The sequence below is a fragment of the Pantherophis guttatus genome, chromosome 8 (assembly GCF_059756535.1).
Source record: "Pantherophis guttatus breed Tessera chromosome 8, ASM5975653v1, whole genome shotgun sequence".
NCBI classification, from domain to species: domain Eukaryota; kingdom Metazoa; phylum Chordata; class Lepidosauria; order Squamata; family Colubridae; genus Pantherophis; species Pantherophis guttatus.
Window position 1 is genome coordinate 12,552,419 of NC_142070.1, and position 21,724 is coordinate 12,574,142.

The window sequence follows — 21,724 nt, forward strand, 5'->3', positions numbered from 1 at the left end:
TAAATATACAATACCAAAAGCAGGTTTTCCAACGTGGTAGTAAATATAAGCAAAACACAAGCAGAGGAAAGGAGTTTCAGTTTTAGTTTCAGAGATCAGCACAGCATGCAGCTTTAGAACAGTTGAGCTAAGCCATGCTCAGGCTCCTTGCTGTCTCCTTTCTTGTTGCTCACACAGCTGTTTCAGTTTCCAAACAGTCCTCAACTGTCTCACACACTGACAGGACGCTAGCCAGATGAATACCAATGGATGCTGGTAGGCAGAGGCGTAATTTTTTTTTCTTATTTTCCTCCCCCAAAACTAAGGTACTTATACTCCGGAGCGTCTTATACTCCGAAAAAATACATAACTCTTTCTCCAAATTCTTTACATATCTAGGTTGAATATTTTAATCTTGCAGCTGTCTACACAGCTGGATCCTATGAATTTCTGGAAGAGGTAAAAAATAAAAATATTACTTATTAAAAAAATCTAATTCTGTTTTAGTAGGTAACTTCTTTCAAAAGTGCATCCATCTTACTGATGCATGTTCAGTCATCATGCATAGTGGGCTACTCGTGCATGATCATATAATAATAATAAATTAGTATAAAAATCTTATTCACATCAAACAAATATAAAATATGAAAGGACATGAAATTAAGTAATTCATTAATGCATCTGGGAATCACTGCCCAAACTTTGTGATTGCTATTGAATAGTAAATAAAGAAGTGATATATATTCAATCACAAAAAAGTTTATGATACTTGTTATTTGTTTCGATAGTTTGCAGCCAATTTCTAAACAATTTTCCTATATTATTTCCCCTTTTTTTCTTACTATATAAAGGGAAGGGAAATGCTGACACAATGTACTAAAAGCTTCCTCCCTTCCTTCCTTCCATTTATATATAACCCATTTTCTACAGGCTTCCGGTGATTTACATCACATAAAATCCTTACATTAAATGGTTCACCCAATTGTTTGAGGATTCAGCTATGCTCTAATAATCAGTTAAATTGAGTTGCTGTAAGTCTTCTGCCACTTTTCTCTGCTTATGATTCTCACAATATAATGGAACACTGGCATTTTGCCTTCATGAAAAATTTAACCAAAAATGGGTCATCAAGAGGTCATTCTGTTAAAAAAAATACTATCCTGACACAAAGGTAAATTTACAGGTCCCAGTATGAGGTTATATACCAGGAGTGTGAAACTCAAGGCCCGCGGGGCTGCCCTGAAAACAGTGAAGGACCGGCCTGCGGTGCCTCTGCCAGTGAAAATAGAGCCTGAGGCAGCCCTCCAAGCTCCATTTTCGCTGGTAGAGGGTGGCAGGAGGCTGCCGCAGCCAAAAACGGAGCTCAGGAGCTGTTGTGGCCGGTCAGCGGCCTGTGCAGTTAGTAGCTGATTCCAATAGCGAGGAGGCTGGTGTGGTGCTGCGCCAGCAGCCTGTGCAGCTGGCGCTCTAGTCAGACAATGAGGAGGCTGGAGAAGATGTGGTGACAGAGGCGGGGATTCAGCCAGGGCCTTCAGAACCTTCAGAAGCTCCCATAAGTGAAGAGGAAGAAGAGGAGGAGCCTCTTTTTGATGCACGAGCGCGCAGAGCTGTTAAAAGGCAGGAGTGGCTCCTCAGGAGGTCTCCTCGAGAGTAAGGCTTGAGGCTAATTGGCCACTCCCCTAGCCTATTTAAGGAAGGATGATGACTGAGGCAATTTGCAGGAAACAACTTCGTTCATATTCCTTCACGTCTTGATTCCAGAAAAATTTGATTCGGCTCTTGTTTATCTCTTGTCAGTTTTCCTACAAATTGCTTCTGGGCATTCTGCCAACCACAGTAAGATTACGGTTATCTGAAATACTGTGCCTCAGAATTGAGTTATTATTCTTTGGATTCTTGTTGGCTGTTAATGAATTTAAATTAACAGCCCTTGTTCAGAAAAGACTGATTTAAATTGTAGTTGTGTTCGAACAACTACTAAGAAAGCTCATTAGTAGTCCTTAATTAGTAAACTAAGGTTTGTACGGACTTTGTGTGTGCTGCGTTCTTTGGGGTCCGTAACTGGGGCAGAACAGGAGCCCATTTTTGCTGGCAGAGCACTCGGGCCACCAAAGGCACCCACAACATGAGTGACGTCAAGCTGGCCACACCCATCCCAGCCCCCCGAGGTCAAACACAACCCTGATGCGGCCCCCAATGAAATCGAGTTTGACACCTCTGTTATATACCAAATGTAAAATTAAGATATCATACTGCTATTCTCCGAAAACAATACACAAAGCACATCTATCTAAGCAAGCCAGAGGTGGGGAACTATAGGGGCCCCTTTATGACTTGTGGACGTCAACTCTTGAGAAATTCTGAGCTGCTAGGGCTGGTTAAAGAAATTCTGGGAGTTCACAAGTTCATAAGTCATAAAAGGGCCACAGTTTCCCACCCCGATCTAAGTGGACAACAGTCAAGGACTCACCGTTTCCAATTCCACTGACTACAGTGCCATCAATCAGTCCTGTAGTAACAACATTATTGGTTGGTGCATTGTGAGGTGCCAAGCTAGGTAAGAACAGGCAACTATAAAAAAGAGATGAATGGATTAGGAACAGTTTCTGAACAATAAAGGAAATCAACAATATCTATAGTAAATTAGATCAAAAGCTAGCTCTTTTGCAAGTTATCTGGGCCTAAAACCAGTGACAGTAACATCAATAAATTATTAAAATTCTTCTGTTTGTCTGTTTGTAACCTTCAGTTGGGAGAAACAGTGCATTATAAGCAGGGGTGGGTTTCACTTACCTTTGCTACCGGTTCGCTCGCGCCCTCCCCATCTGCACATGTGCAGAAGCTTCTGCGCATGCGCAGATCGTATTCGATGACGTCTGGGAGGTGGGCGGAGCCTCCTGCCACCGCTGCTACCGGTTCGTTCGAACCGGGGCACACCGGTAGCAACCCACCACTGATTATAGGGCAATCAACATACTTCAAGTGGGCCAACTTAAAGATCAAAATTCAGATATTTGGCACCTGACATGTATTTACGATGGTTGCAATGTCCCTGGGATCACGTGATCACTTTTTGCGACCTTCTGACAAGCAAAGTCAATGGGGAAGCCAGATTCATTTAACAACACTAATTACTAATTTAACAATGGCAGTGATTAACTTAACAATTATGGAAAGAAAGGCCGTAAAATGGGTCAACCCGTTAACAATTGTCTTGCTTAGCAAGGGATATTTTGGCCTCATTGTGATTGTAAATGGAGGAGACTACCTCTATCTCTGAAATGATGACCGAATGAATCACAGGTTGTCAAGCCAGCCACATATCATAGTAAATTGTACATCACCTAGATTTTTTTTAAAAAAACTGTATACCGTATTTTTTGGAGTATAAGACACACCTACCTTTTTTGGTGAGGAAAACAAGAAAAAGAAATCTGCCTCTGCCTCCCAGCAATTTTGCCTTGTTGCAGCAAACAGCAAACAGTCTGCTTTACTTTCATTTTCGTTTTCAGCATAGCTTGATTAGCACAAGAAAAAAAAACTGCTCCCAGCAATTTACCTCCTTGCAGCAAGCAGCAGAGGCCCCCACAAAACAGCTGAGAGTCAGAAGGCCTATCCAATCAACTTGTGCTAATTAGGATGTGCTGAAGCTGAAAGGAGCTGTTTCTTCTTGCTGCTTGCAGCAAGGAGGTAACTGCTGGGAGGCAGAGGCCAAAGTGTGGGGGCCAGTGGGTGGGAAAGGGCTACATTTGGTATATAAAACACACCTAAATTTTCACCCCCTTTTGGGGGGGGGGAAGGTGCGTCTTATACTCCGAAAAATACGGTATTTTTATTGAATTAAAAAAACAACAGTAAAATATAAACCAATATCCTTGGTTTTAATGTCTGTTTTTAACTTTTTACATATCAACTGTGTATATTAACTGTAAGCTGCCCAGAATCACCCTATGTATGGTAAAATGGGCAGCCAATGCATTTTATAAATAAATAAATAAAATAAAAGGAAGAAAGCGAAGGGGATAAAATGGTAAAGTTTAAAAACGCATAAATCAAACCTTTAAGAAAGTTTGACTGACACCTATACAAATGTTGAAATTCCTACTTGGAGCAAAAGACAGAAATGGCCTTTGACCTTCAGCTTTTTGATAGGAATTGCGAACCAGTGAATGCCGGCACATATGGATTGATTGAAGAATACAGTAGTGGCACTCACACACCCACTCATGTACTGACACACAAATGTTCCCCAAAAGAGAACGTAAGTACATAATAGGTAAAAATTAATATGGTAGAAGGACTCTCTGAAGGACAAACATGGCGGGGAATAGGAATAAATATCATACTGGGACTTTCCTAGCTGTCATTCTAAGAGCAGTGATGGAAAACCTGCTCTTTCCAGGTTGCAGACAAGCCCCCTGATCTCTTTTCCATGGCCCAGAGCAGGAGTCTCCAACCTTGGCAACTTTAAGCCTGGCGGACTTCAACTCCCAGAATTCCCCAGCCAGCTTTGCCTTCTGGGAGTTGAAGTCTGCCAGGCTTAAAGTTGCAGAGAGGACCTTCTCCACCACAATCACTCAAAATTGGCTGCATGGTTTTCTTGCTTTTGAGGGGGGGAGGGGAAACGGTAGAAATTTCCCCGTAAAGCCTAAAATAAAACTGTCGCACTTTAAAACCGATAAATAACCGCCTATCCTCTCAGTTGCACCCACACGCATGATGTTCCCTCATCGTTTTGCATCACTGTTCCATTTATTGGACCCAAAATATGTTTTCCCGCCTCCCATAAATATTTCCAAAATGTCAGGAGACGTTTGCCATTTGCTTTCCACCTGTCTGTTTGATGGTACATTTGTCCCCATTCTGGAAAATGAAGTTCTTGCTCATGTTCTTTGAATAAGACCCATGATTAACAAACCGTGGGAAACATCAATCACATAACTGCTACGTCATTTAAAATAGAAGAGCGTATGTGTGCGTGTGTGTTGAAGGGAAGATGGCAAAATGACACATTGTGGATTGACGTCACAATTTTGATGTGTAATCACTGAGCTAGAATTACATCCAAGGTAATTCTATCTCCCTGTGTTGTTGTTTTTTCTAAAGATAGGAATAAGAATATTTTAAGGAGATAATTCAATATTTTAGCAAGTGAAATACAAAACGTTATAAACTCACATTATGCTTTCACAATCTAAATTTCTTTATGGACCAGTACATCAAAAATCAAAGCAATTTCTGGGTACAATTAATTTTAAGAAGTAGTAATCATAATCATAACAATAATATTTATAACATTAATAATGATCACATAATAATAATAGTATTTAATTTAATTTAATTTATCGCATTTCTATGCCGCCCAACTCCCAAGGGACTCTGGGCGGGAAATATTTATGGGAGGCGGGAAAACATATTTTGGGTCCAATAAAGCTTTCCCGCCTCCCATAAATATTTCCAAAATGTCAGGAGACGTTTGCCATTTGCTTTCCACCTGTCTGTTTGATGGTACATTTGTCCCCATTCTTATTTGCTTATTCGTTTTAGTGAACCTTCCATATATAATTAGTCATTCTCTTATGCTTTTAAATTTTTAACTTCTATTTTTGCTAGTTAGCCATTGATAAAACAAACCCCATGTTAAAAAGTATTCAGTTTCTTCCTTCTCCTTAATTTTAAGTGTTAATTTATCCATTTCTTCACATTCTAATATTTTTTTTTAATTGCATTTTCCTCTGTACGGATCTCTTCCTTTTTCCACTGTTGTGCAAACACAATTCTTAGCTGCTGTTAACACGTGTAAAATTAAATCCAAGCAATTTCTGTAAACCACATAATGAATTAGATAGAGCTCTCTGCGATCGCCAGGCGCCTTTCCAAACTTAAGACAATTGGATACAAGGGCCACTGTTAGCGGGGTGGGGTGGGGGGAATGTTATAAGGCATAAAAAGTAATGCTTTCTGGGGTGGTCTTAAACTTTGTTCCAGAAGAATGTGTAACATCAAAAGCAGCCTTCCGTGTCACATTTTATGGTTGTAAAATCAAAACCATGCCCTTAAACCTCCATGAAAGAACAATGAATTAAGATAAAAGATTTTGCAAGACCTTACCCGAACCCTTCAAGAGAAGTGTCAAATTCAATAAACGCAGGCGTAACGGATGATCCGTGAAGCCTAATATCATGTGGGGTTGTCATAGAAACCAAACACTTCACTCTTGTCAGGGGCACGGTGCTTCCTTCAGCTGGCTTCAAAAGGCTCTTGCTAATCCTGTAGTGGCTGTCTTCGTGTAAGCTGAACACACAGTCAGTACCAAGACCTTCCATTGATGTAACCATACTATCTGCAGTAGAAATTAAGAAAAAGAGGTGTAAAAAAGAATAGCTGTGCTAATAGCAAATGTGAAAAAAAAAAGGAAGAGGTTGAGCTAATGGAGAAAGGGGGAAACAAAAGATAGGTTTGTTGCTTGATGTTAAGTCCCACATATTGTAAAATGTCTTTCACATATTCTACATGGGTGAGATACCAGCAATGGACTAGATCAGTGATGGCTAACCTTTTCCGGACCGAGTGCTGAAAGCGTGGGCGCGCACGCCCAAATGTGCACAGGTGCACCTGAACCCCCAAAATGCAATGTGCATGCAGCCCCTGTGCATGCGTGCATGGCCCCCCCTGCATTCCCCCCGTGCATGTGCTTTCCTGCACATGCACGTGTGGCCCCCTGCATGCTTCCCCACGCATGCGTGTGCCCCCAGTACGTGCCCCGCCTCCACGGATGTGCGGCAGAAACCCGAAGACCAGCTGGCTGGTGGGAGGCACGCACGCATGCACAGCACAACTGAACTGGGGCAATGGCTTGTGTGCCCACAGAGAGGGTGTTGCATGCCACCTCTGGCACGCATGTGATAGGTTCGCCATCACGGGACTAGATGGTTCTAAAAATGATTAGACCGACTATACAATCAGCCCTCGAAATGCTAATGGAAGTTATAAAAGTCAAGGCTATCCATAACAGACAAAAGAACCAAAGAGCAATTTACATAATTGGAAAGCATTTAAATTTTAACTCGTGAAATTCCAATGAAATCATTCACTGAAAGACTCAAATCCTTCTTATGCCAGTTTTATTGGGTTGTGAATTAAATGTTAAGATAGTCTTTTTCTTCTAGTTAATTCTCACACTGAAAATCTATCTTATGTGGTCATTAAGAGATAATATCAACTTGATGGCATATAATCAACCCATCAATCATTGCATATCTTAATGACACATAGTAGCATCCAAATGTATTTTAATTTCCACAACAATATCTAATTAAATCCAGTTTAGCCACCTTCTTCCCGCTAAGAGAAATCTTTTTCTACTCAGTCTTGTACTGAAATAGAAATTATTAAGTAAACCTCAACTATTAAAGACACTGGACTAAATATAGCCATAGTACAGTCAGCCTTTTAATCACAATCAAGGTACCTGACTCTTCTATTATTACCTACAATAATAGAAGTTATAATTATCGGATATACTATTATTATCCAGGCTTTATTCTATTTTTGATTTGAAATCAGATTTTATAGATGCTTTCAGATCTTAAATTATGGAGTTGTTATCAAAAAGTGAATGCTTAGACCTGACAATGAAAATCCTAGAAAGGCTTAAAGTGAGATACCACGCTATATAATGTAGATTACTTCTGGTTCCTTATCCAAGATTAAACAATTTTTAAGAATTGTACTCAATCACCTTTTTCTATTACTATTCCAAAAGGCCTCTATAATAATACAAGCAAATCTCATTAGCACTCATTCTAGATTTTGCTCGAAGAATTACTAGATTTTAAGAGGTTCTAGAAAAACCCCAAATGCATTTGTAGTATTTGAACACTTACTTCTCATCTCTGGCTCATAACTGAGTGAGCTTGGTTTATGCACACGATACCGTTTCAATAGTTTTTTATCCCAGGCTCCACAATTCAGAGGATTTCCCAAACGTAAAAATTCCCTAAAGAATAATGGAGTAGGAAAATAAGAGAAGCTTCAGATTATTCTGTATTGCTTTTAACTTTAACCTTTAATCCCTTAATCTAAAGGCTTTCACTTGAACTCTTTAATGATTTTTTTTTAAAAAAAAACCCTGAAACTAATCAAGATTAAACACATTAAAAATGTCAAGTCTGTACTGTATGTAAACGCATCAGCTGAAATTCTTCTTCTATTGTTATTTTGCTTATTTGCAAAATTTATAGCGTACTTTTTTGCCATCAAAAAGAATGCAAATCATGTAATCAAAATAGAAAACTTGCAATCGTTTACGTATACAGTAACTATTCATCTAGTGATCTGAAAAAAGTGATTTATGACAATTCTTTCACACATACGACCACAGTAGCATCTACATGGTCACGTGATCAAAATTTGAGTGCTTGGCAACTGGCTCATATTTAGGATGTTTGCAGAGTCCCGGGATCAGGTGATCATCTTTTGCAAACTTCTGACATGCAAAGTCAATGGGAAAGCCAGTTTCATTTAACAACCATGTTACTAACTTAACAACTGCAGGGATTCACTTAACAACTGTGGCAAGAAAAAGGTGATAAAATGGGGGCAAAACTCACCTAACAACCGTCTTGCTTAGCAACAGAGGTTTTGGGCTCAATTGCAGTCATAGATCAGGGCCTAGTTGTATTTCATTAGCATCCATGTGACTGCTTGACATTATTGTGTAGTTTTAGGAACTACACAATAATGGAGAGAATTGTAGTGGAGAGAAATTTGTAAAAATGTTTTCTGTCTTGTAAAACTTTTTAATTAAAAAAAAAAAATGGAGAGAATTGGAGAGAAGCCAGTTGAGAATATTTAGAATAACAGAGTTGGAAGGGACCTTGGAGGTCTTCTAGTCCAACCCGCTGCTTAGGCAGGAAACCCTACACCATTTCAGACAAATCATTCTCCAATCTCTTCTTAAAAACCTCCAGTGTTGGAGCATTCACAACTTCTGGAGGCAAGTTGTTCCACTGATTAATTGTTCTAACGGTCAAGAAATTTCTCCTTAGTTCTAAGTTGCTTCTCTCCCTAATTAGTTTCCATCTATTGCTTCTTGTCCTGTCCTCAGGTGCTTTGGAGAATAGTTTGACTCTCTCTTCTTTGTGGCAGCCCCTGAGATATTGGAACACTGCTATCACGTCACCCCTAGTCTTTCTTTTCATTAAACTAGACATACCCAATTAAACTAGAATACCAAATTCCAGCTACCATTCTTTATATGTTTTATCCCCCAGTCCCCTAATCATCTTCCTTGCTCTTCTCTGCACTCTTTCTGAATAACGATCTGAACTGAGCCAAACTTTCTCACTTACCGCAGCACCATTGGTTCCAACGCCTGAGAAGCCAACCTTTCAAACATCCTTTGGAGAGGAGGGTGCAAAGAGTGGTCCTCATCCGTAAGAGCAGCACTGCATTTCTGCAGAAGTCGAGCATGAAGCCCGGCTTCACACATAACTTGTTGATTCCTTTCGGTGTGTACAAGAGATTGCAAGATGTTGGCCACTGCAAGCTGGAGATCCAGCGCATGCTATAAACATATAAAGCAAAAATACTGTATTTGAATACCTACCTGCATATTATTATTCTAAACCAGGAGTGTCAAACTCAAGGCCCGGGAGCCGGAGCCGGCCTGTGGGGTGCTTAGATCTGGCCCGCGGGGCCACCCTGGAAACAGCAAAGGACCGGCCCGCAGTGTCACTGCCAGCTAAAATGGAGCTTGAGAGGCCCATGTGCAGCACTCCCCAGCTCTATTTTTGGTCGCAACAGCCTCCTGCAGCCCTCTGCCAGTGAAAATGGAGTTTGGGGGGGGGGCGTGTGTGTCCCCCAAGCTCCGTTTTTGCTGGCAGAGGGCTAGCAAAACAAATTAAAAACAAAACAAAAGGAGAAATGTTTCCCCTTTTGCATTTGAGCATGCAAGAAGGGACAGGAAAGGAGGAAGGGAAAGAGGAAAGACAAAGAAAAAGAAAAAGAAGGGAAGATGGGAAGAGAGAAAGGAACGAAGGAAAAATAAGGGAGAAGGAAGAAGGAAGAAAAAAAGGAAGGAAGGGAGGGAGGGAGGGAGGGAGGGAGGGAGGGAGATTATAATGTGAGGGAGGGAGGGTCTGAGGAAAGTCCTGCCTTAGCACTTGGCCACCACAGGTGTCCCCGACACAAGTGATGTCGAGCTGGCCATGCCCACCCTGGCCACGCTCACCCTGGCCCCTCGAGGTCAAACACAACCGTGATGTGGCCCTCAATGAAATAGAGTTTGACACTCCTGTTCTAAACTGTACATTCTTACTCGAACAATAGAAGTAGATCAGAAATGGGAATTTTATGCTGGTTAACAGCCATGACATTAGCTCCGAGTAACACAGGTAAACTCAGATTCCCAGCACATATTGAAAATACATAGGATAACACCTGGAAGGAGATGTTTTGGGGAAAACCAATAGGATAATTAAGTTTTTTTCCTCTGAGCTTCATGCCATTGTGCAATCATGTTGTTCCAGGTGCCAAGCAAAATACAAACTTTCTTTCGATAAACTGATCTAGCAGTGTTATCAGATCCCAGACTGTAAATATATCCTAAGATTTAAGTTCACTATGTTTATAGCGGCCACTTTAACATGCGTGGACTTCAACTCGCATCATGCTGGCTGGGGAATTCTGGGAGTTGGGAGGCCACACATCTGAAAGCGATCAAGGTTGAGAAACCCTGGTTTATAGAAATTATTGGAATGATACACAATGAAGCAATACAAGACTCTCACTTCTGGCTGTGTAGTTGACCCAACAGAGACCACAAGATCCAGCATAGCTAGCATAGCTCCAGGATGGATAATAACGGCATCCAGATTTTGCAGTAGTATAGTTCCTTTGTGTAACTTCGCATCAGTGGCATTTTTGGAAGGAAACACTGAAGATGCTGCTGACACTGAATGATATGCATGTCTAAAGGCGAGAAGGGAAAATGGCAGCATTAGACTCTTATCCAAAGAGTTGAATTAAGGACTGAATATTTCAGGTTCAAATAATCATACACTTCATCTATTAATGTGCAATTACCTTTATATTATTACAAATACCTTAATTTTTTTCTTTTCCACACTAACTTGCTCTTTCTCTTATTTTTACAAGCATCAACATTTTTTCCAGAAGATATTTTTGCACTAATAATTTATATGTCAACTAATCCAGATGAGCTACATATTGTCTGATAACAAGACGACTTCTCGTCTTAAGGATATTCTCAAATCATCTAGGTCATGGTTCTCCCAAAGATGCTTTTTCCAAAAGGCAACTGGACTTAAAATGTTTCGCTTCTCATCCAAGAAGCTTCTTCAGTTCTGAACTGAAGAAGCTCCTTGGATGAGAAGCGAAACTTTTTCAGTGAAAAAGGAAAACAAAACCCAAAAACAAGAAAGTCCGGTGGCCTTTTTAGAAACAGTACTTTTGGGACAGAAGGATTTTTTTCTTTCATCAATCTGGATTGAAAAGAAAGCTTGAGTATCATTCCCATGCTGTGCATTATATTCTGAACACAACACATAGACAGGTAGTCCTCGACTTACAACCATTCATTTAGGGACCATTCAACGTTACAACAGCACTGAAAAAAGTGACTTACGATAGTTTTTCACACTTACAACCGTTGTAACATCCCCATGATCCCGTGATGAAAATTCATGTTACAACTGGCATGTAAATTTTTTCGCTACTTTTATTCTCTTCATTTATAATTGTTAATAAAATTATTTGGGAAAAAAAATACTGTGGATATCCAAGAAAAGAAACAAATGGATCAACGAACAATGAACCCAGAATTCTCATTAAAAAAACAAATGACCAGACTAAAATTATCTTAGTTAGAATGTGCAGGCCTACCATGTTTCCCCGAAAATAAGACCCTGTCTTGTATTTTTTGAACCCCGAAATAAGCGCTTGGCCTTATTTTTGGGGAGGTCTTATTATTTTGGGGCATGTGGAGCCAGACGGGGCTACTCTTGCCATCTTACTTGATTTCCAGCTCTGTCTCCCTAACCCTAACCAGAGGAAATGGCAGGGACCGGCTGCACATGGGTTTAAATATTTTCAGGGAGGGCTTATTTTAGCGTACGCACGCAAAAGCCCGATTGGGATTATTATCAGCAGATGTCTTATTTTTGGAAAAACACGGTAGCTCTCTGGAGAAGGCTCTTAATAATGGGAAAGGTGGGAGATAAAGGGAAGAACGGATGGCCACCAATGTTAATGAGATCTTCATAGTTTAAAGAGCTGTAGGACCAATTTAGGGGCAGATAATCATGGAGAAAATCTATCTATGTAGTTGCTAAGAGTTGCCGCATACTTGATGGTATATATAATCAAGCAATCTTGTTTCAGAATATGAAACTATAATATAAAACACATCGTGTTAGTTTGATCCAATTACTGCAGAAGCATCCATTTTAATTGGTAAAGGATCTTTAGGTTCTCAAAAGTAATTTATTTGTATAGAATACATGGACCCAGAGGCATATGACCAACATTCGTAACTTTCCTGGCTGGATTTCGACAAAGTCAACGGGGGAAACCCGACTCACGTAACTATCACATGACTGGCTTAACAACTGCAGTCATTCGCTTAACAACTGTGTCGAAAAAGATCGTAAAATGGGGCAAGAACTCACTTAAGAACTGCCTTGCTTAGCAATGGAAATTCTGGGCTCAACTGTGGTTGTAAGTCAAAGACTATCTGTAAAATGAAGAATAATGTATCTTACACACCTCTTTTTACAGGGTATGATCATATTATACTAGATGATATTATTGTACATGTAGCTCTATAACTGCGATGGCGAACCTATGGCACGCGTGCCACAGGTGGCACGCAGAGCCCTCTCTGTGGGCATGCGCGCCGTCACTAGCTGCTCTTCTGGTTTGCAGCGTGGGTGCCAGAGCGCTGGAAAATGGCCCAAAAAAACAGCTGAAAAACAGGCCATTTTGGCCCAAAAAAATGGCCAAAAACCAGCCTGAAAATGGCCCCAAAACAGGCATGTGCGTGCTGCTCAGCTGGTCTTCGTGTTTCCGGCGCTCCGGCACACACACATGCATGCACTTTGCGGTTTGGACACTCAGTGCCGAAAAGGTTCGCCATCTCTGCTCTGTAATGTCTAAACCAGACAGCAGCCATCACAGAATCTTATGCAAGCAAGCAAACAAACAAACGCCAGTCCTATCACCTTTTCATTCAGGGCTCAGCAACATGTAGTCATCAGAAAGCCTGTAATGAGGTGTACTGAAAACTAAAAACAATTCCTGCCAATTTTAAGTGAAAACATGGGAAAACAGACTTGTAGCCATAAAAGGTAATGTATATCTCAATTTTAAAAACAAAGTGTCTTCCCACCACTGACATAATTTGGTTATGTGCTTTTTGGGGGGAGGGGTAGGGGAGGGGATATTGAATAGTTTTTTGTTACCATAATTTGTCTGAATTAGCACACAGTTTTCCCCCCAAAATAATACATTTGCTCTGCAAATAACCGAACCCAATTTGATGGCATCATATTAACATCAAACTGATTCTGATCTCTACCTGTGCACTTTGCATCATCATAAAAGTTTTCAGGACCGTTCTGTTTCTATTTTGCCTCTATCAGCAACATAGTCAGCATTTATTAAATATTGGAGAAAACTAGAAATTGTGTTTTGAGTCACAAAGCCAAACCAGATCACAAAGCTTTCATTCTAGGAAAACTATGGTTGATAAGAAAGAAAGAAAGAAAGAAAGAAAGAAAGAAAGAAAGAAAGAAAGAAAGAAAGAAAGAAAGAAAGAAAGAAAGAAAGAAAGAAAGAAAGAAAGAAAGAAAGAAAGAAAGAAAGAAAGAAAGAAAGAAAGAAAGAAAGAAAGAAAGAAAGAAAGAAAGGAACAAAAATAGCAATAGCACTTAGACTTATATATCGCTTCACATTGCTTTACAATCCTCTCTAAGTAGCTTTTACAGAATCAGCATATTGCTCCCAAAAATCTGGGTCCTCATTTTACCGAATGATAAATCATAAATAAATAATATAAATTTATATTTATGATAAATATCAGAAGGATAGAAAGCTGAGTCAACCTTGAGCCAGTGAGAATAGAACTACTGGTAGTCGGCAGTCAGTAGAAATAACCTGCAGTACTGCATTCTAACCACTGCGCCACCAGGGCTCTTAAAGACCAAGGTTCAAAGACAATTAGGGGGAAAAAATATCCATAAATGGTCAGTAACAACTGGAGACAAGAGGAAGCAAGTAGGTCTGTGGGCTGTTCGATGTTCTGGATGAATATAACACAATCAGTTTGCTCTGTGGTGTACCTCCACTTCCTGCTGACTAAGGGCAATCTACATCTTACATTTAAGATCAATGCTCTACGGTTGACTGGCAGTGCATCCCTTATCCAACAACTAGCATCTTCAATAACATGGGTGTTTCTAGGGTAAATGACACACTGACATTGTATTAATCACATCTACATGGAAACTTGATGGAGCAACTCATCTTTTGCAAGATGAAATTCCTCCGTGGGATTTTATACTGAAGGAAGACTGAGGGATCTTATTTCACCCTCCATGTCACTATCAGCTACTGGCTTACTTGAAGCCAATGGTGACAAGGGAACGCTTCCCCTCCGACATTACAATAACTTGCCAATTACTCCCTTGAGTTAAGACTGGAGTAAGTGGGTGAAGAAAAATCTAGCCAACAGATTATTCGTGTCCTCTTACTGGCAAGTGGCAGTAAGTATTGACTATCGTTGCATCTACTCTTTCAGCCGTTAGGTTAAAAGCAAGAGCATTTTTTGAGTTTCTATAATTTCGATGGTCAGGTTCCTTGCCCTGTTTGGTCACATGTTGAGTTTAGTGCACTGAAAATAGTACTAAATAATACAAGCCAACACATATAGAAATATTTATGAAAAGGGGCGTTCCACATTGGCGGTCACTGCTGTATTGATGGCGGACTCCGTCTTCCCGCCCTCCCTGCTCTATTTGGTTATCATACAGTACTGGCGGTGTTCCTTTTTCACTGTTATTTTTTTGTGGGTTCTGTTTTTTTTAGTTCTATTCTGCTTATGTTCTCCTTTCACACACACACACACGCTTTTTTATTATCGTAAGTTACCTAGACTAGCCCCCACAGAGGGCAAATAAATTTAACAAATAAACTGATAAATAATACGTTTTATGAAGGGTGTTTCTGTACACTCAACGTTCAAAGTAATACTATCTCTACTTCTTTACCTCACTTTTTAAAAAACAATTGGTAACATCTGAAGACTTTTATTTATTTATTTATTTAAATAACTCATTAAGGGTTTGTTGAAAAACTTTCCGGCTTGGTCTAGTGGTTAACGCACCAGGCTAGAATCCAGAAGACTGAGAATTCTGGTCCCACCTTAGGCATGAAAACCAGCTGTGTGATTTTGGGCTGGTCATTCTCTCTCAGCCCAACCCACCTCACAGGTTGCTGTTGTTGTGGAGAAAATCTGAGGAAGAAGGACTATTAGGTATGTTCACCATTGTGAGTTATTTACAACAACAACAAAGGCAGAATAGAAATAAATGAAGTGGAAGTTCCACATGAATGAATATTTCTAAATGGAGCTACATGAAGTTGGCCACACAGGGGCTCTAAATTTGTGAATTGGGACTCATCAAGGTTTTAAGCAACTGAGAATCCTGTCTGTCTGTCTGTCTGTCTGTCTGTCTGTCTGTCTGTCTGTCTGTCTGTCTGTCTGTCTGTCTGTCGGTCATAAAGCAAAGCAGACGCCCATTTGGACAAAGCTTCAGTTTTGTCTGTGCAGGGAAAGTGGGAACACTGTCAAAACTCCCACGAGAGTTTGCCCCTCATTTTACCTTTGCAATCCTACATGGGCAGTTGCGGTCTGCAAAGTTTCAGAAGCTTTGAGGTAAAGAGATTAAAGTTTAATGATTGAAAGTGTTATATTTTTAATTTCTTCCTCATCCCAACATTAGAAGGCTCAAGCCTTAGTTGTAAATTTTGAAAAGGGCATCATTTATTGTTTTACAAGGTCATAGACTGGCTTAAGGATCTTATTTAAGGGATCTGCTATTTAAATCACAAAGGGTTTGCGTATGTGTTTTTCACCTAAATATTTATGACTCCCTACAGGTCTGAACTGAAGACAATCCATATCCCAATTAATGTCAGGTTTTATGTAACAGGTGATCTAACTTAAACCTGATTTGGGGTTGAATGCTGATATTATAGAACAAGAGTGCAGGAAATAGGAAATAATAGGCAATAATTTATGCCCATTCAACTATTATGTAGCTATTATGAATATTCATTTTTGAGTTCATTAATTTTTCTAAACAGAAACACATTGATCCAAAGTATCCGTAACACTTCTGGGCCTCAGGACTCATATTTTTCCAGACTGAACCTATCAGTAGAAGGAAAGTAGAATGTATAGAAGATCGTATAATACGATGTCAGACAGAATTTATCAGTGTCATTATGTCTTGTTTTCTACTTTTTGTTTTAACTGTTTGAGAACTGGGAGTTAAGAAACTGTATTTTGCACTCAAAGGCAGGGGTGAAATGCTCCCGGTTCAGACCGGATCACCCGATCCGGTAGCGATGGAGGCGGGTGGTTCGGAGAACCGGTAGCATAAATCCCTGCCCCCCCCCATGCCCAGCTGAGCCGCACAATCATCAGAGGCTTTTTCTTTTAATTTTTAAAAGCATTTTTTCTACAACCTCTTCGGCCAAAAAAATGCTTTTAAAAGTAAAAAAAAAAGCCTCTGATGATCGCGCGGCTCAGCTGGGATCATCAAAGGGATCATCAGCTGATGATCCAAGCTGAGTTGCCTGATCGGCAAAGGCTTTTTTTCTTTTAAAAGCCGGCAGAGGCTTTTTTTTCTTTTAAATGCCTCTGACCACCCAAGCTGAGTTGCCTGATCGGCAGAGGGTTTTTTTCTTTTAAAAGCCTCTGACGATCCCAGCTGAGTTGCCTGATCGGCAGAGGCTTTTAAAAGAAAAAAGCCTCTGACAATCAGGCAACTCAGCTGGGATCATCAGAGCTTTTGAAAGCTTACAACCTCTTCGGTGAAGAGGTTGTAAAAAAATGTTTTTAAAAGAAAAAAAATTTGGCCATGCCCACTGTCACATTACCCCCCCCAAGCCACACCCACAGAACCGGTAGTAACAAATCTTAGATTTCACCACTGCTCAAAGGGATAGTGATATCTAAAGGATAGTGATATCTAAAGGAATAAATGAACTTTTAAGTTCAACTGCAAAAAAAAATTGAATACAATTTGCCAATCTTGGATTACCTGTATAAAATTGCACAATCAAAATTGACAGTGCAGTCTAACTTTTTATTTTATATAAAAACATTTTCTTTTTAGCTAATTCTAAAGTATGACTTGCAACCTTTTCATGCCACTGGTACCATTGTGCAACAGATGGAACAGATGCAAGAACAATAGGTGACATTTCATAAGATTTCCAAATCTCATGAAATTTCAGCAATATTTCTATTTAAACTGTAAGAAGATTTAGGGAAACTTCAATAATCTTAATAGTCTCGACCAGACTTGGTGATAGGTAGCATAGGTCCGCTGAAATAAACTGAATTTACAGGTTGTCCTTGACTTACAGCCAAAATTGGGGTTGAAATTTTAGTCTCTAAGTAAAATGGTTGTTAAGTGAATCATCAGGCCTGATTCTGTGACCATATTACCACAGTCGTTACATAAATAATAGCAATAGCAGTTACTTATATACCGCTTCACAGTGCTTTACAAGCCTCTCTAAGCAATTTACAGAATCAGCCTATTGGCCCCAACAATCTGGGTCCTCATTTTACCGATCTCAGAAGGATGGGAGGCTGAGTCAACCTTGAGCCGGCAGTCAACAGAAGCAGCCTGCAATACTGCATACATGACTCAGGTGATTGTTAAGCAAATCTGACTTCCCCAATTGACTTCTGCTTAACGGGAAGTCAGCTGGGAAGATCACAAATCACAGTCACATGACTGCAAGATACTGCCTCCATTGTAAATGCAAACCAGTTGCTAACCACCCAAATAGCAATTACATAGGTGCTATTGATGGTCGTAACTCCAAGGACAGGTAATATGTCAGGCTTTTTCTAAGGCTGTTGTAACTTCAATCCGTTGGTAAACAAATGGTTGTAAGTCAAAGACTATCTGTAGTTAGGAGTAGCTTGCCTGACCTACTGATTTAATTTCTAACCAATCAAATATAATCGGAATGTTCAACCTTCCTTCCTTCCTTCCTTCCTTCCTTCCTTCCTTCCTTCCTTCCTTCCTTCCTTCCTTCCTTCCTTCCTTCCTTCCTTCCTTCCTTCCTTTCTCCCTCCCTCCCTCCCTCCCTCCCTCCCTCCCTCCCTAATAAATCTTTCAGTTTAATTAAGTGCAGACAGATTGATTACATATAACAGGAAAAAAGGAGCACAGTTACAGAAGTTAATGATATGTTAATGATTGCTTTATAGCAGGGGTGTCAAACTCAAGGCCCGCTGGCTGGATCCGGCCTGCGGGGTGCTTAGATCTGGTACACAGGGCCACCCTGGAAACAGCAAAGGAACGGCCCGTGGTGCCTCTGCCAGCAAAACGAAGCTCAGGAGGGGCTGTGAGAGGTGGCCCTTTTCGCTGGCAGAAGGCTGCAGCAGGCCGTCACAGCCAAAAATGGAGCCGGGGGTGGGGGACTGCACGGGGCTCCCTGAGCTCCGTTTTCACTGGCAGAGTGCTAGCAAAACAAACTACTAGCAAAAGTGGATCCCCCCCCGGCCACCACAGGTGCCCTCAACATGGTGGTCTTCCGGGTGCGCTTCAAGGTGTTGGTGACCACCTTTAAAGCGCTCCATGGCTTAGGGCTGGGGTACTTACGAGACCGCCTTCTGCCACCAATAGCCTCCCACCGGCCAGTACGCTCCCACAGAGTGGGCCTCCTCAGGGTGCCGTCCGCCAGACAATGTCGGCTGGCGACCCCCAGGGGGAGAGCCTTCTCTGTGGCGGCGCCCGCCCTCTGGAACAACCTCCCCCCAGAGCTACATACAATAACAGACCTCCGGATTTTTCGTCGGGCCCTAAAAACCCATTTATTTCAACTAGCTGGGCTGGCTTGAGTCAAATTTTAAACGGATTTTAAATTGGAATGTTTTAATTACGGCCAAAATTATTTAATTATTTTAAACAGTTTTTAGATTTTGTATGTTTTGTATGTATGTCTTGTTTTTACTTTGGCTGTTCACCGCCCTGAGTCCTACATTGGAGAAGGGCGGTATAGAAATTTAAACAAATAAATAAAATAAATAAATAAACATAAGTGATGTTGAGCTGGCCATGCCCACTATGGCCACGCCCGCCTGGCCATGCCCCCCACCCCTCCAAGGTCAAACACAACCCTGATGTGGCCCTCAATGAAATCGAGTTTGACACCCCTGCTTTATGGACTCAGTAAGAGAGCTTTTACTGCAGAGAAAGTTTTAAAAAACAACAACGATTGAAGGACACAGAAAGAGACAGTCTCAGTTTGGGGAAGGTTAAGAACCCAACCTTTTTAGCTACAACTTCTGTTTAAAAAGGATCGGTACCTTTTCCTGGACAAAGCTGGTGTGCCCCAAGGAGAGGGGAGAGTAGACTCATTTGTCAGGCAAGGAGGAATCTGCTCAGCACGACTACAGACAAAACAGACACAGAGGGGACAGAAAGAAGTTAGAAAAGAGAACAGGAGGCTGGAAGCTTTGTTAGTTTTACAGTTTCACAACGAGAAATGGATTTTTCAGGAGGAGCTCGAAAAGACGACAAAACATTCAACAAACGAAAACAGAACAAAACATAGGAAGCTTTCAAAGACATAAAGGATAAGCAAAATTCCTGTTTAACAGTGATTCGTGCATTAAGGAGGAATTGCTAGACTGAGATGTTAACAGCTGCTTCTTCCCGTTGTGACATCGTGGATCGTTTAGGATTTTAGAAAAGATAACAGAGGATCATTTTTTAGTACATGTAATACCGTGTTTTCCCGAAAATAAGACCTCCCCGGATAATAAGCCCAATTGGGCTCTTGAGAGCATGCACTAAAACAACCCCCCCAAATAACAGCCCCCCCAAAATCTCTCCCCGAAAATATTTAAACGCATGCGCAGCGGGTCCCCGCCATTTCCTCTGATTAGGGAGACAGAGCTGGAAATCAGGTAAGATGGCAAGAGGAGCCCTGTCTTACTCCAAGCGCCCGAAAATAATAAGACCTCCCTGAAAATAAGGCCAAGCGCTTATTTCGGGGTTCAAAAAAAATATAAGACAGGGTCTTATTTTTGGAGAAACACGGTACAAGCAGATACTATTACAATTTCATCATTAGGACTAATACAGCAGTCTATAATACAGTAGTTTTCAAAAAATGTTGCTCAAGTAGAAAGATGTGAATAAGAGGAAACAATAAGGGGGGGGGGGAAGAGAGAGAAATACTTATGCATCAATTTTAGTCCAGATTCCTTAAATTTCATCATCAGAGAATACCAACTATTGAGAAATCTGAAAATACTTTAAATATATAGTGTATGACATTTTAAAAAATAAACTAACATCAGTGAAAGATAATTTAGTTACACATATGCTTACAACTAAGAGAATACTTAAACGTTGTTATGACTAGAAATTAAATATTCCCTGCCTTTATCCCTACGTCTGAGTCTTTGTGTTAATATCACAATATATGCTACACAAATAGCATCAAGATTCAAAATGCGACTACTATAGTTCAGTTTTTTTTCCATCAAGAGGAAAGCAATAAAAAAAAGTGTAGACAACCATCTACGGTACAATAATATATATTTAAATGTATCGATTTCTACTGTAAGGAATACCAGTACTTCCAGAAATCAAATGCTTCAAAAATGCTCTTAAATACTGTAAAAATAAGACAACGTTCCAACAAGCATTATTTTAATTCCAAAAACCTTTAAAACTCATATATTATTTAAACTACGAATTTGGCCCTGCTTTTAAATGTTGATTTGCGGTTGTTGTTTTAAAAAAAAAAACAGAATAAAAACAAGCAAACAAACCCTCTTTTAAACCAAGGCTTAAAAATTGGTTTGTTTGCTTGTTTTTATTCCAAGCAAAGAATAAACAGAGGCTTAAAAGAGGGTATGAATCCAAGGTTATGAATAAATGATGTTTCTATAGGTAAATATACAGTGGCACTTCTAAGCTTTCAAACACAAAGATATTACTTCAGCAAAACTATTTGCTGCTCCACAACTATTATTCTACAGAAGCCCCTATTCTTCTTTGCCAACATCCAGATAACACAGGCAATCATTATTACAAAAAACCAAATTCTTTCTCCAATACAATTCCCTGTTGCAAATTGTGTATGCAATGTAGTTATAAAATGAGATTACACATAAATCATTGGCAGGAAACAGCTGAGACTTAAAGAAAACGTTTGGCCCTCATCCATCTTAAAGAGTGAGCACTGCACTAAGTGAGTGAGCGAGCACCTTCTCCAGACTAATACTGTATACGTGACATGAGTTTCAATCTTCCAAAACACATGACACCAATAGAAGAGAATATTTGTGGATCAGGGTTGAACTGGTGTTTCCTGAGCTTGGTCGTTTTCTTGCCGACGTTTCGTTACCATACTACATAACTTCATCAGTGCACAAAAACGTCCAGTAAGAAAATAACCA

General features: G+C 40.3%; 1 protein-coding gene across 10 annotated transcripts in view; it reads right to left on the minus strand.

The window, feature by feature from the left end:
* Positions 1 to 21,724, minus strand: part of WDFY3 (WD repeat and FYVE domain containing 3) — a 205,675-nt gene that overhangs the window by 94,304 nt on the left and 89,647 nt on the right. For 6 of the 10 annotated variants that reach the window (XM_034431140.3, XM_087875092.1, XM_034431142.3 and 3 more), the window contains exons 13-18: positions 19,619 to 19,702; positions 10,773 to 10,953; positions 9,333 to 9,547; positions 7,866 to 7,978; positions 6,091 to 6,322; positions 2,450 to 2,550 (exon numbers count right to left, since the gene is read on the minus strand). In XM_034431140.3, the coding sequence (XP_034287031.2) occupies positions 2,450 to 2,550; positions 6,091 to 6,322; positions 7,866 to 7,978; positions 9,333 to 9,547; positions 10,773 to 10,953; positions 19,619 to 19,702 (926 nt within the window). The remainder of the gene's footprint in view (positions 1 to 2,449; positions 2,551 to 6,090; positions 6,323 to 7,865; positions 7,979 to 9,332; positions 9,548 to 10,772; positions 10,954 to 19,618; positions 19,703 to 21,724) is intronic. The other 4 variants (XM_087875091.1, XM_087875090.1, XM_087875093.1 and 1 more) reach the window with 1 other exon arrangement.